This window comes from Sorex fumeus, unplaced genomic scaffold, assembly GCF_029834395.1.
Source record: "Sorex fumeus unplaced genomic scaffold, SorFum_2.1 ptg000086l, whole genome shotgun sequence".
NCBI lineage: Eukaryota > Metazoa > Chordata > Mammalia > Eulipotyphla > Soricidae > Sorex > Sorex fumeus.
In genome coordinates this window covers 35,339,982-35,355,269 of record NW_026606143.1, presented here as the reverse complement: position 1 = coordinate 35,355,269, position 15,288 = coordinate 35,339,982, and the positions used below count along the sequence as shown (strand labels likewise).

Below are 15,288 nucleotides of genomic sequence, written 5' to 3'. Positions count from 1 at the left end.
GCGACTGTTCCTTTTCTTCTTGGGTTTAGAAAGGTTAAAAAATCAACAAGCATATCTATTTTTCAAAGGGCCATCTTAGACAAGGATGAGGAGGAGACAGTGAGATAGAATCGGGGGCTGGTCAGAAAATCTGGAAGACAAAGACAGAGTTGGAACATGGCAGTTTTGAGATTAAAGAAAGATAAAAGAGAGAACACTTTTCATATATTAGGAGATGTACCAAAAGCACCCCAGAATCAAACCTACTCTAAGTAAAATAACAGGCTAGAGCTGGTCACAGCTTTATGAAGCTTTTTCAATTTTCAGCAAATGTCAAGAGACTATAAAGAGCCTCAAGCTTACAGAGAACTTAAACCTTTGGGATTCCAGAGTTAGTTATAAGGAATGATTCATTGAAAAACGTTGGACAATGCACATTATTGGACCAAAAGGCTGAAAAACACACCTAACCTACACAATGCATCAGAAATTCTGCACATAGCCTTTATGTATAAAAAATAAAACTTCAGTGCTCGCTTCGGCAGTACATAAACTAAAATTGGAACGATACAGAGAATATTAGCATGGCCCCTGCGCAAGGATGACGACACTCAAATTCGTGAAGTGTTCCATATTTTTTGATCATTGTATAATTGAAACCCAAGCACAAAATTTGTAAGTCTACAACTGTACCTCATGGTGTCTCACTAAAAAAAAAAAGTGTAAAAAAAAAAGATATGTACATAAAAAAACTTTATTGGGGAGCAGGGGATATAGCTCAACAGCAGGGCACTTGCTTTGCATTTGCAAGACCCTGGGTTCAATCTCTGGCACTGCAAACACACACACACACACACACACACACACACACACAAACACAAAAATTAATTCTAAAGGTTTCCATCAGACTGTTGTTCATAATCTCAACACACTAGAACACATTTTCTGTAACTGCATGGCCTGTCCACTCTGGGATAGTATAAAATATATTAAAATGTACAGAGTATACTGTTTGGACAATAGGAATAAATTCAAGGGTGAAATCATTCAAAAGAGCTGGAGCTCATGTTTCGTATGGAGGAGCCTGGAATTTAAGACTGGGGTGCAATCCCCGGTACCCCAAGCACCACTGGGAGCCACCCCCAAGCGGTAAGTGAGGAATAGAAACCGAGCACCGAAGGGCATGGCCCCCAAACAAACTGAAAATAAAAACAGTGATTGTCAGATTCGAGTCATTCCAAGTTCAAAACCAAGCGAAACCTTTTACAGTGTTAGAATACAGGATAGCAGAACCCCTGAGGTAGACCCTAGGGGACCCAAGGGGGACCTGTTCCTTTGCCTGAAAGCTGGACACACTAGATGGTACACTTAGGATCTATTCACTTTCCTGCTTGTATATAAAAAGTTAAAAAAAAAAACAGTATGTAGGGGACCGAGTAATGGTTCGACAGGCTGACTGCTCCTGGCCCCAGAACCACAGAATTCCCTGAGCATCTCCAGGAGCAAGCCCCAAAGCACTGTCAGGTGTGATCCTCCCTCACCCCCCCCAAAAAAGCAGTATATAAGGGGCAGGAGTATTAGGGTACATGGCTTTGTGACCAACCCAGGTTCAGTGCCCTGCTGGCACCACCAGTCATAGACCTAGAAGCTCCTAAGCACCACCAGAGTCAGGGGCTGGAGCAACAGGCCAGTAGAGAAGGCATTTGCCTTGCATGTCATAGACCCAGGTTCAATCCCTGGCATCCCATATGATCTCTTAAGCACCACTAGGAGTAGTTCCTGAGTGCAGAAGCAAGGGTAAGCCCTGAGCATTGGCTGGGGTGGGAAAAAAAACGCGCAAGGGGCTGGCTCTGCAATTAATCAAGCACTGGTCTACTAAATCCCAAGCACTGCCAAGGCCAACAGACCCCCTAGGCACCGCTCGGCAGGCCAGCAGCACTTGAGAGAGAACACAGGGGTTAAAGCCCTTGTTTGTCTTGCAGACCCCAGTTCAGTCCCCAGCACTGAGCGATCCTTCGTACACAGAGCCAGAAGCCAGTACCACTGCGTGTGGTCCAAAGCCCCCCAAAAAGTTGGACCAGGGAGATGGTTCAAAGGGCCGCTTCGCAAAGGGTTGTCTAATTTGGCAAGTCGTCCATACTCTGGAAAATGTACCAACCGTGAAAACATTCTTATATTCATAACATATGGTGCAGCAGCTCTATCCGGGAAGTTACTCCAGACGTGGGTGGAAAACGCAGAGCAATAGCGCGCTACTAACCCGGGGCTCGCGGAAGGCAGAAGGGATCGCTTTCCTACCGTGCTCATAAGGTGAAAACGTGCCGGCATCGATGTTAATGTAGGGGTCGATTTTGATGGCGGTCACTCGAAGTCCACAGGACTTTAGGATGGTTCCAATGCTGCTGGCGATGATCCCTTTCCCAATGCCGGAGATGACTCCACCCGTGACCAGGACGTACTTCATTGGTAGAGGAAGAACTGGGTGCTAGCACCCAGAGACAATCTGAAAGTGAGGAAATTAGGGATCACGTTTTGTTTGTTTTTATCTTTTATTTATTTATTTATTTTGCTTTTTGGGTCACACCTGGCGATGCACAGGGGTTACTCCTGGCTCTGCACTCAGGAGTTACTCCTGGCGGTGCTCAGGGGACCATATGGGAAGCTGGGAATCGAACCCAGGTCGGCCGCGTGCAAGGCAAATGCCCTACCCGCTGTGCTATCGCTCCAGCCCCCTGTTTTTACCTTTTAAGGATTACACCTGGTGGTGCTTAGGAACCCCCACATGCCAGGGGCCAAACCCTGGGCTCTCACGTGCAAAGCATATGCTCAGTCCTTTGGGCTGTCTCCCTGCCAAAGACAACATACTCCTAAGACAGTAAGCAGAGTGTGTTAGCCCAGAATCACGAAACCACAGAATGTTCTATCTTAACCTGCAATTTTCAACCACCAGGTATAAAAAGGTTGAAAACCTGGGACTGGAGCAACATCCCAGGGCTTATGGCATGGAGCAATCCCAGCTTGACCCCTGGCACCATACTTCCCTCAGCACCACCAGGAGTGGCCCAAACCTGCCCACCCACCCCTCACACACACAAAAAAAGAGGTTGATGATCAATTGACGATCAATCACTGACCTAAATGAGTAACTGAAATTTAGAATCGATGTCATCTTCCAGACCTTGAATTTTTTGTTTTGTTTTTGTTGGGAGGCCACGCCCAGCAGTACTCAGGGCTTACCCCTGGCGCTCTGCTCAGGAATGACTCCTGACAGGGCTCAGAGGACCTGGGAATTGAACCCAGGGAGGCCACGTGCAAGGCAAGTGCCTTAGTCACTGTCCCATCTCTCTGATCCCCAAACCTTGAATTTTGGGAAACTGCCACTAGCTCCATCGACCTTACTCACTCAAGAAACAAACTTCATTAGGAGAAATCAAACTTTTCCTGGTGACCCAGGATGGACCTTAGTGGCAGAAAGAATGCTTGGCACGTGGGAGGACCTAAGTTTCTGGAATGCATCCAATGACTTTGTGTGATAACAATGTCAAGTTCATTGGTTCTGCAAGCAATCCCCCCAAAAAAGAAAAATCACCGGAAGCTTGCCACAAGCGTGTGTGTGGGGGAGAGGACAGTTAGGATAGAGAAGGGAGCACTATGACAATGATGGTTGGAAGTGATCACTCTGGACAAGAACTGAGTGCTGAAAGGAGGTTAAGGATATACATGATAACCTTGCAGTACCTGCACTGCAAACCATAATGCCCAGAAGGAAAGAAAGAAAGAAAGAGAGAGAGAGAAGTGTCTGCTGCAGAGGCAGACAGGGGATGTGGGCTAGAAGGAGGGAAACTGGGGGCACTGGTGGTGAAAACTGGTGCAGGGAGGGTGTTGGAACAGTGTATCACCGAAACCTAATCATGAACAACTTTGTAACTATGCATCTCGCTGAGATTTAATTTAAAAGAAAAAATTTTTAAAAAATGAGCTGATGAGTCATAAAAAAGGCATTGAGGAGCCTTAGCTATCTATTACAAAGTGACAAAAACAGTATGAAAGGGCAACACATCTTCCATTCCAACGCTCTGACGTTCTGGGAAAATCAAGATTAGCTAGGGAGGGGCTGGAGCTATCGCACAGCGGGTAGGACGTTTGCCTTGCACGTAGCCGAGGCCGACCCGACTTCGATTCCCAGCATCCCAAATGGTCCCCTGAGCACAGCCAGGAGTAATTTCTGAGTGCAGAGCCAGGAGACTAACACCTGTGCATTGCCGGGTGTGACCCAAAAAGCAAAAAATAAAATAAAATAAAAAAAGATTAGCTAGGGCAAAGATCAGAGATTGCAGACATGCAAACACCCCATCTAAGTGTGAGCCCCCCCCCCCCAGCCACCCACAGACACACACAACAAAGGGGAAGGAAAGAGGAAAAACAAAACAATGGGTGTCAGGCCGCAGGGAGGGCCCAGTCCTGGGAAACTGCCCGGTGACCTGTAACAATGGGGACAGGTCTTTATAGATTTCTTCAAGCCCACACATGGCACACCAAGTACAAGCTGGAGTGGAACCTATGGACTGTGTGATAATCATGTGACCATAGCAAATACGCCCCTCCTATGCGGGATGTTGACAGCAGGAGAGGCCAAGCCACGGGGGGGTGGGGGGGCAGGAAGAATGTGGGAGCTCAGTACTTAGTACTGTCTGCTCAGTTTGGCTGTGAGCTTCAAATATCACTAAAATAAAATCTCTGTTGAAAAGAACTCCATATTCAAATACACCGACATAAAAAAAATCACATAAGTGGTTGTGAGGATTAAAAGATAGTACAGGGGCCGGAGCGACAGTACGGGGGGGGCGGGGGGGGGGATCGCTTTGCATGCAGCTGACCCGAGGGTTTGATCCCCTGCATCCCACAGGGTCCTGAGCACTGCCAGAAGTGACCCCTGAGTGCAGAGCCAGGAGAGTAACCCCTGAGCATCGCCAGGTGTGACCCAAAAAGCCAAAAAACAAACAAAAACAAAACAAAACATAAAAGTACAGCGGGTGGGAAGCTTGCCTTTGTACGTGGCCTATTTGGTCCCCAAGCACCCTATATGGTCCCCCAAGCCCGACCAGAAGTGATGCCTGAGCGCAGACAGACAGGAGTAAGTCCTGAGCACCACCAGATGTGCCCCCCTAAAAATTTAATTAAAAAATAAGAGCGGGGGTCAGAGCCATAGTACAGTAGTTAGGGTGTTTGCCTTGCACACAGCAGACCCAAGTTCAATCCCTGGCATCCCATATGGTCCCCCGAGCACTGCCAGGAGTAGCTCATGAGTGCAGAGCCAGGAGTAACCTCTGAGCATCGCTGGGTGTCACCCAAAAAGTAAATAGAGAGAGAGCAAAGATGTAACTCAGGGGTCCACTAACCCCAGATTTTGGTCCATAGGTCATATTTAGCCACTGTCTGTTTTTTATAATCCCTAAAGTACAAGTGGGTTTTTACTTTTTTATGATGGAGAGAGCTCATGGCGCGTTCGAATGCTATGACTCAAATTTCAGTGTCCTTTAAATTAAGTGTCATTGGCACACAACACCATTGACCATTCATCTGAGGCTGCTTTCTCACAATGGCAGAGTTAAGTTCTGCAAACAGCTGGCCTGAAATATTCACTATGGGCTGGAGAGATAGTACAGAGGGTAGGGCGTTTGCCTTGCACATGACTAACCCATGTTCGATTTCCGCGGCATCCCATATGGTTCCCCGAGCACTGCCAGGAATAATTCCTGAGTGCAGCGCTAGGATAACCCCTGAGCATCGCTGGGTGTGACCCAAAAAGAGAAAGAAATAAAGGAAGGAAGGAAGGAAGGAAGGAAGGAAGGAAGGAAGGAAAAGAAAGAAAGAAAGAAAGAAAGAAAGAAAGAAAGAAAGAAAGAAAGAAAGAAAGAAAGATTCACTATCTGGCCTTTTTCAGAAAAGTTCACTAAGGCCTGGCAAAAGAAAAAAAGAAAGAAAGAGAGAAAGAAAGAAAGAAAGAAAGAAAGAAAGAAAGAAAGAAAGAAAGAAAGAAAGAAAGATAGATTGATTCACTATCTGGCCTTTTCCAGAAACCATTCACTGAGGCCTGGCATGTAATACAAAGGCCCTACAGTAACATACAGGATGTATCTAATGAAAGTTAGCCATTACATCATTATTAACAGCTGCAGGGGAGCCGAAGACATACTACACAGTAAGATGCTGGCCTTGTACGCAGCCGACCCAGATCAGATTCCTGGCATCACAAGTGGTCCTCTGAGTCCCGCCAGGAGTGATTCCTGAGCACAGAGCCAGGAGTAAATCCTGAGCACCTCTGGCTGTGGCCCCCAAACAAAATAATAATAACTGCAGGGGTGTTCAAGACTTAGCACAGCAAGCAGGGTGCTTGCCTTGCATATGGCCAGATTGGATTCAATTCGTGTCTCCCCCATATGGTCCCCAGAGGATGTACCGACCATCGGGAGCACATTCCTGAATGCAGGGGCAGGAGTCAGCCCTGTCGATAGCCCAAGATGAAAACAAAATAATAATAGCAATTGAGGTCCGGAGGAATGTTACAGGGGGCAAGATGCTTGTTTGCACACGCTGCCCTAATGGGGGTCCCTGACACCATGCACAGTCCCCCCCCACCCCAAGGAGTGATTCATGAGCACACAGCTAGGAGTAAGCCCTGACTACTGCCACATGTAATCCCCAAACAAAATACTACTACTACTAAGTGTATCCCCCTTAACGAAGCATGCTAAACACTAAATCTTTTTAATCGTTTTTTGAAAAAAAATATGACACAAGCAATTATTATTTGACTTCCCTTCAGCTATTTGATTCAAGATTTTCTGTTTTAGAGGCAGACAAGAAGCCCAAAGCTACTTATTTGTTTTAATTTTGGGGTTTTTTTTTGTTTCTGGGGTCACACCTGGTGTAATCAGGGTCACTCCTGGCTCTGTACTCAGGAATCACTCCTGGAAGTGCTCAGGGGGCCATACGGGGTGCTGTGGATTGAACCCAGGTCAGCTGCGTGCAAGGCAAATAGTCCTACATGCTTTACTAATGCTCCGGCCCCTTGTTTTAAATTGTAAGTATTATTATTTTTTTATTATTTTGCAGCAGATGCAAGGTCTTTCCATCCTTGTCATTTCGTCAGGCACCTGAAAATAGGTCTTAAGATTATTTGTGAAAACATGGGTAGGGAACTGAGTAAGACCACTAACAAAACTACAACTGCAAAAGAAAGTAAGGGCCAGACTACATAGCTCAGCCATAGACAGCTTGCCTTGCATGTGTGAGGCTCTGAATTTGATCCCCAGCATCTCCATAAAAACCTAACAATTTCTAAGTTTAAATCCCTCTATTGCAGGGCTGGAGCAATAGCACAGCGGGTAGGGTGTTTGCCTTGCACGTGGCTGACCTGGGTTCGATTCCCAGCATCCCATATGGTCCCCCGAGCACCGCCAGGAATAATTCCTGAGTGCAAAACCAGGAGTAACCCCTGTGCATCGCCGGGTGTGGCCCAAAAAAGCAAAAAAAAAAAATTAATTAAAAAATAAAATAAATCTCTCTATTGCTGTGACACAATTTTTCGCTTTGTTTTCTGGGCTGCCTCTGACAGTGCTGGGGGTCATTCCTAAGGGTGCCCCAAGGCCCACACTGTGCCAGGGTTAGAAGCCAAGGCTCCCACGTGCAAATCATGTGCTCAGCCCCCCCCCCCCCCAGCATCTCCCAGCCCTGCAATTCACTTTTTGGGGGTTTTCTTTTTTTGGAGATGCTCATGGCTTACAGTGAGGGGCTACTCCTTATGAGTTCAAGGAACAAAACGGGGTGCCGGGGATCAAACCCTGATTAAACACCTGCAAGGCAAGGGCCCGACCCACTGTACTATCTCTCTGGCCCTGGAATTCATTTTATAAACTTGGAAATTAAGCACAAATACAATCACAGAGGATTTCAGTTTCCCCTTTGTCTTTTTTATTTATTTTGGCCTGTTCTCCTCAAAGGGGGCTGGAGCGATAGCACAGCGGTAAGGCATTTGCCTTACAAGCGGCCAACATGGCCAACCTGAGTTCAATTCCTCTACCCCTCTCGGAGAGCCCGGCAAGCTACCAAGAGTATCCCGCCCGCATGGCAGAGCCTGGCAAGCTCCCCGTCACGTATTCAGTATGCCAAACACAGTAACAACAAGTCTCATGATGGAAACGTTACTGGGCCCGCTCGAGCAAATCGATGAACAACGGGAGGACCTTGATCCTTGATCCTTGATCTTCCGCAAAGGAAAGCCCATTTTGAAAATTCTGCAGTTCCCTCAGCACTTTGCAGAAACAACCCTCAACGTGTCTTCATTTCAGCTCACTCCCTGCAGAGCTCTGAGATGCAGTTCGAACCTGCCTGCCTGCGAGCCTTTGGTCAGAGGGAGGGAACTGGAGTCATCCCAAATATGCGTCTCCCACTCCATCCCAGGCCAAGCCTGGAGTCTGAGCGCCCCGCCTTTCCCTACACCTCATTCTTCTTCACTAGCCACCGCTAACCAGAACCAGATTTGGCCTGCACATTTCTCGATGTAGAGGCACCTCCCAGGGGGCACCTGAACACTCGGCTCTAGGCAGTCCTATTGGCCCAGCTCCCTGCAAAGGGGCAACTCCCTAACAGTCAAGCCCCCCCCCCACCTCCCCTCAGGGTCTCCCAACTTTTCCAAGCTTCCACTGCCTCCACCGATGGGGATAACGGAGGGAATGAACAGCCCCTGCGGTTTAGAGGGCAGCCAGATGTTTGCCGGGAGAGCCACAGGATCCAAGGCAGGAATCATTTCCGAGTCATCTCCGAGTCATCGAGCTCCTGCTCCAGCCGAACAAGTGGCACGTGCCTGCTGCCATTTTTCTGTTCGAGGTTTGGGCCCTCCCCAGAGCCTGGCAAAGTCACAGCCCCTTGGATTCCCCCTTTGCTGGCTGGGTCACAAGCCGCACTGTCACCGTGCCTGCTTTGGCATCCCACTGAGATCACCGCGCCCCCCTCCCCGTTGGTTCAAGTCAGCAAAACTAAAGAATATTATTGAAAAGGGGGGGGGGGGTCTTTTCGTGAGAAGCCTCATCAAACGATGGCTAAGAGCTCAGAACTTTTCGTCTAAGGAATGCTTAGGTTCCACGAACCCACTGTGTTTTCTTTTAATTAAGACAGAGCAAAAGGTGGGCTGGCGTGACAGCACAGTGGGTAGGGCGTTTGCCTTGCATGCGGCTGACCCGGGTTCGATTCCCAGCATCCCATATGGTCCCCTGAGCAACGCCGGGTGTGACCCAAAAAAGTAACAAAAAAAAAAAAAGAAAAAAAAGACAGAGCAAAAGGTCCAACAATATATTACTCTGTGGTGTATTTAGGTTGAAGGGGCTATGGGCAATGACTAGTTTTCGCTATTTTCAAAAGCAGGAGTTACCGTTATTAATCAGCACATCAAATATTTTTTCAAGTCCTTCTCGAAAATGTCCAACCTCCTCCCAAGGAGACACCGAATTCTTTCCACTTATTTTAAGCAGACAAGTATGTCTGAAACAGTTTTAAAACTGCAGGAAAAGGCAGCCTCTTCCAGCTATTTCCTTCAACGGGGTAGTTTTTCCCTTGTGAAAATCAAGTTTTCATTTCTCTTCCATGCAGTGAAGTACAGCCAACTGACTGCAAAATCGGAGTGAATCCAGCTGTGCTGTCTTCAGTCCAATGCAAACAGTTACTCGAGCCACCTTTGTCATTTTAAATTTTCTAGAAGCCATGTTTGAAAAGCTGGTTTTTGTTGGTTTTTTTTTAAAAGAGATACTCATTTTCAACATCCGATTGAACCCAATGGATTCAAAATTGCGATCACCTTAACAACTAAACTCGACTTAAGAATTTAGGAGTGAAATTCTAGTCAATCGCTCTCTCCAACACGCAACTGGGAAACAGGGGTGCCCAAATCCCAACTTGCGCCTATCTGGGGGCAGAGCAGGCCCCGAGCAAGTAGAAACTTCACACACCCAGTTTTTCAGACACCCCGTTTTTCAGACACCGCGGCGCCCATCTCCCCCCCACCCAAAAAAAAGCTTCTCGAAAAACGACCGTTTCCAAAACCAACGCCACGTACAAAAGAATATTTGCCGATGGCTCGCACTGTGAAGTTATGGAAGCGGCCGGATTAAGTACATAAGAACCGAAATCCAGGCAGGGGAGGGGAGCCCCGCAGGACTGGGACCCGCCGCAGGAACGTGGGGCTCCGTCCCCGCCGCGGGGTGGGGCGGGGGGGCCGCGGTTCTCGGGCTGGACAACGTGTCCAGTCGGCTAAGAGCATCCCTCCCGCGAGGGCTCCGACCCGTGGCTCTCAGCCACACAACTTCTGGTTTTTTTATAAGTGACGATCGCCCCGAGGAAGCGACTTTGGGGGCCGCCGCGCACCTGAGCACCGCGGCTGTGCGGGGGTCGCGGGGGGCCCGGGGCCCCCCAAAGGCCGTTAGTCCGCGCGCGGGGCTTCACTTCCGCCAACGCCATCTCGGGGCTCTCCCGGGCTCCCCCCACCCCGGCCCGGGCCCGAGTGGGGCTGGGGTCGCGGCGGGCCCGAGCGCTCGGGGGTCGGGAGAACGCGGCCCCGGGGCCCCCCGACGGCGCCGGCCCCGCGTCCGCACGCGCGTCCCCCGCGTCGCCCGCGCGCCCCGCCGCCCGCCACCCCAGCAGCCGCGAAGGGACAAAGGCCCCCGGGCCCCGCGGACGGCCCGAGGCGGCGGGTGGCGGAACCCCGGGGGCCTGGCCCCAGGCGGCGGTTACCTGCGTGGCAGGGGCGGTGACCCCGGGAGTGGCCGCGGCCCGCCCGGCTCCGCCTAGCCGCCAGCCCCAACGCTCACCTGTCGGGCCAGCCCGGATTGCGGGGGGGTGGGGGGGTCCCCAATCGCCACCGCCCCCGCTCCCTCCCAGCCGGCCGCCCCCCGCGCCCGGCCCGGCCCGGCCCGCTCGGCCCCACCAGGGTCCCGCTGACTCACGCCGGCAGAGCTGGGGGTCCGCGGGACTGTCGGGGTCCGCTCGCGAAAGCAGCGCTCCCCAAGTGCTCCCCGCCCCCTGGCGCAACGCCGCCACCGCCCCGGGCTCGCTCCGGGCCCGGCTCCGCCCCCCGGGCTCACTTCGGGGACGCGCGGGGCCAACGCCAAGTTCCCGGCCAGGACGAGGCCCCGGCGGGGTCCTCGCGGCCGCCGCTCCTCCCCTCCCAGCTGCTGCTCGCCGGGAACCGCTGGGGCGCCAGGAGGGGCAGGAAACGAAACTGGGGGCTCCGTCTTCCAAACTGGGGGCTCCGTCTTCCCGGGCCTCCCTGGCTCCCCGCGCGCGCGCGGGGGGTGGCGTGGAGGGGGGGACGCGGGCCCTCCCCCCCCCACCCCCTTGTAGCAGAGGCCTCCGAAGGCGACCAAGAAACCAAGGTTTCTCAGAGTGACTTTTGGTTTGTTTGTTTTGGGGGGCCACACCCCGGCTCCTGCTCAGGGCTTTCTCCTGGTTCTGGGGCGCTCGGGTATCACTCCTGGTGGGGCTCAGGAATCAAGCGCAAGGCGAGCCCCTGAGCCCACTGTAGTAGCCTCTCTGGCCCCTTCAGTGTGGCGTTTAAAAGTCTGAAGGGTGATCCGCGTTAAGAAGGGACAGGGACAGTTGGGCAGATGCAGAGAAGAACACACACAAACCCCAAGGGGGCAAAGGCTGCTGGAAACAGGGCTGGGGAGTATGCTTGAAAACCAGGCAGACCTTCCAGAGCATTCTGAATACTTTTCACAGACACTTCCCTTCCGCCAGGAATGCTAAATGAAAGCCAAGCCGGGGAAAGAAAACTACGGGACTCGGGACTCGAGTTCTCATACAGGCTTTAGGTAAAGCGCCTGTCTTGCATGTCTGACCCCCCCCCCCCCATGACATCCCCAACTCCCCACTGGCCACTGCCACAAGTGACCCCAGAGCACAGGGCCTGGAGTAAGGTAGCTCTGAGCACTGTGGGAGTGTGAAGAGAAAGAAGGAAGCTGGAAGTGAAGGAAGGAAGGAAGGAAGGAAGGAAGGAAGGAAGGAAGGCAGGCAAGCAAAAAAAAAGCAAGCAAGAAAGACTTATAACATAGTATCACAGTGTATGTAACATTGTATATTCCACAGTGCACACAGGACCGCCCCCAAAGGCTGAAAGGCTGACTGGCAAAATTCACAAAAGGGAGATTTTGTCCCAGCAAGGATTAGAGTAGTGTTATAGAAGAAACAGGCCAGGGTTTTGGAATAATGATGTCAACTTTTAGGAAAATGAGCCCAGAGGCTTTTTGTTTTAAGAGGAAACACATTTTGAAGAGCCTGGAAGCATAAAAGAATCTGATTTGTTCATGAAACCACAGAGGGCCCGTGGAAAGGATGTTTGCGGATCAGCGTCAGCTCAACAGGCTGCACCGCAGGCCTTGAACCCAGGCAGCTGAGGGTTGATCTCCCGAAGAAAAGAAAAATGTTTAAGGGTTGATAGGGATGTCATACATAATAACTGCCAAGTTGTCATCACATTTCAGTATTCCCTTTCCCTTTGACAACCTGGAAAGATATTATGATCTTCTGGCTGTGTGTGTGTGAGTGTGTGTGTGTGTGTGTGTGTGCACCCATTCCTGGCTCTGTGATCAGGAGTCACTCCTGGCACTGCTGGGGATCACACCAGGGCTGGCCGTGTGCAAAGCAAGCACATCTGCCCCTGTACCATCTCTCTGGATCCCATGATCCCCCCCTTTTTTATTTTATATTGCTTTTCTTTTTTTTGCTTTTTGGGTCACACCCAGTGATGTTCAGGGGTTACTCCTGGCTCTGCACTCAGGAATTACTCCTGGTGGTGCTCAGGGGACTATATGGGATGCTGGGAATCGAACCTGGGTTGGTCACATACAAGGTAAACGCCCTACCCGCTGTACTATTGCTTCAGCCTCCTGTGACTTTATAACAAAATAAATAAATAAAACAGGGAGAGAGGAAGCAGCTAACAAGTTGCGAAGGAGACCCAGGCCTCAGTTCAATGCCCAGGACAGTCGGTCTGACCCTAGCAATGCAGTGGAAGTAGCCCCTGAGTACAGAGAGAGTAGAGGAGAGGGGAGGGGAGAGGAGGGGAGGGGAGGGGAGTGGAGGGGAGAGGAGGGGAGGGGAGGGGAAGGGAGGGGAGGGGAGGGGAGGGGAGGGGAGGGGAGGGGAGGGGAGGGGAAGGGAGGGGATGTTCTCAGTGGATATTTCTGACTGTGCTCAGAAATGAGCCCTGGCAGTGCTCAGGGGATCATATGTGGTGCTGAGGATCAAAGCAGGGTTGGCCGCATGCAAGCAAGTGCCTTATCTCTGTCACCACCTCTTCAGTCCCCAGACTGTACACTTTAAAATAAGCTAAGGAGGGGCTGGAGCGATAGCACAGTGGGTACGGCGTTGGCCTTGCACGCGGCCGACCCAGGTTCGATTCCCAGCATCCCATAGAGTCCCCCAAGCACCGCCAGGAATAATGCATGAGCCAGGAGTAACCCCTGTACATCACCGAGTGTGACTCCCCCCCAAAAAAGCAAAAAAATTAAATAAGGTAAGTTAAGGTTAATTAAGTTACCTTAATTAAATAAGGTAAGTTGTTCAGTATGTGTGTTACATGTCAATAAAGCTGTTTTCGAAAAAGTAACAGGCTGAACTTGTTAGGCCAAACTCCTGAACCCAAGTACAATGTGAATATAGATGCACTGAACCTGGAGTGCAAGGGCATCAGAATTGTCATGTCTCGGGGCTGGAGCGATAGCACAGCAGGTCGGGCATTTGCCTTGCACGCGGCTGACCCGGGTTCGATTCCCAGCATCCCATATGGTCCCCCGAGCACTGGCAGGAGTAATTCCTGAGTGCAGAGCCAGGAGTAATCCCTGACCATTGCCGGGTGTGACCCAATAAACAAAACAACAACAAAAAGAATTGTCATGTCTCCCTAAAATCTTTGGGGGGGGCTGGTAAGGGCACACCAGGGAGTACTTAGGGGTTACTCCTGGCACTGCACTCAGGGATCACTCCTGGCAGGCTTGGGGGACCACATGGAATGCCGGGGATTGAACTCAGGTCACTTACGGGCAAGGCAATCGCCCTCCCCGCTGTACTATCATGCTCAACCTGTCTGTGACATTCCTACACAGATCACTGAAACAGCACTACAATCCTCAAAACAGTGGGAAGAAGAGCGCTAATCTCATAAGGGTGATCTTTGCCAATAGATTGCTGGAGATTGCGCTTGTGAATGTGTTCATTAACCCCCTTGATTGGAAATGTCCAGTTCTGGGGGGTTGTTTACATGTTATTATGGAAAAGCTAATTATGTAGAAAAGCGTATTATCTAGACATAAAAAGCCTAACCTCACGATTCAGCATTCCCAACTTACAGCCAAGTTTGTTTCTAATATATTCCTACCAGTTTCACCCCAACCTGTAATAGTCTGAAGCAAATGCAAGACAACCTATTAGTTCACGGGCCAATACCTAAGTATAACTCTTAGAAGTAAGAATTATTCTAAATTGACAAGCACACACACGGAGTACGATCACAATTGAAACATCTGCGGCTCCGCTGTCCATCAATAGTTGAACGGATCATTAAAACAAGACTACAACCCTTGTAGTACATAGAAATGCCATCTCTAATGATAGCCCTGAAGGCGAATTTCAAGGGCCGACGCCTGGGGCAACAGGCATGCACCTTGAGAGCGTTTGCTAAGTGAACTAAGCCCACCACAAAAGACCAAACTAGGGTTATGCTTCCACTTCTAAGGCGTTCCTGCAGCGGCGGAACTCCTAGCAACAGCAGGCAGCGACTACCAAGGGACCAGAAAGCTGGAGATCAGCCGCGCCGCCGCGGTGAATGAACCGCACACGACTGAAGCGTACACTTCGAAAACGGCCAGGACGGTCGGTTTCGTCTGGGGGGTCTAACACAACCGCGATCGTTTGGACGGGACAGTCCTTTCATCGCGTGGACACAGCTCGCAACGCTAATTCTTACAAAACGTCCGAGCTTTTCTCCCCGACGTGTTTGTTGAAAACCACGATCCAGGTTCAAAATCCAGAAGGCGGCCCGTGGCTCGCGTCGGTCGGATCCCGTTAAAAGTTAGAGGTTGCCGCCCGCCCGCCCGCAGCCTCAGTTCCTCGGACGGACGCGAGCGGGCCGCGGTGACCGTTTCTGACGGCCAGGACCCGGCGGCGCCCGTTACCGCCTCCCCCCCCCGGCCCGTGCGCCCGTTGGGCCCCGCAGGGCCTGGAGGGTCGGGGCTGGCCGCGGGGCGACGCCGATGCCGT

At 50.9% G+C, this 15,288-nt stretch overlaps 1 protein-coding gene and 1 non-coding gene across 3 annotated transcripts in view; one reads left to right on the top strand and one right to left on the bottom strand.

Moving 5' to 3' along the window:
* The window catches only part of CTPS2 (CTP synthase 2), a 132,051-nt gene extending 116,855 nt beyond the window's left edge, over nt 1-15,196 (bottom strand). Inside the window, exons 1-2 of one of the 2 annotated variants that reach the window (XM_056131291.1) lie at nt 14,996-15,196; nt 2,278-2,482 (exon numbers count right to left, since the gene is read on the bottom strand). In XM_056131291.1, coding sequence (XP_055987266.1) covers nt 2,278-2,443 — 166 coding nt within the window. In that variant the 5' untranslated portion in view covers nt 2,444-2,482; nt 14,996-15,196. Of the gene's footprint in view, nt 1-2,277; nt 2,500-14,995 lie in introns of those variants that run through there. The other variant, XM_056131292.1, reaches the window with a different exon arrangement.
* On the top strand, nt 509-618 carry LOC130039491 (U6 spliceosomal RNA). The gene has a single exon (XR_008794910.1). It is a non-coding gene; the product is annotated as a U6 spliceosomal RNA (small nuclear RNA).
* Nucleotides 15,197-15,288: the final 92 nt, after the last annotated feature.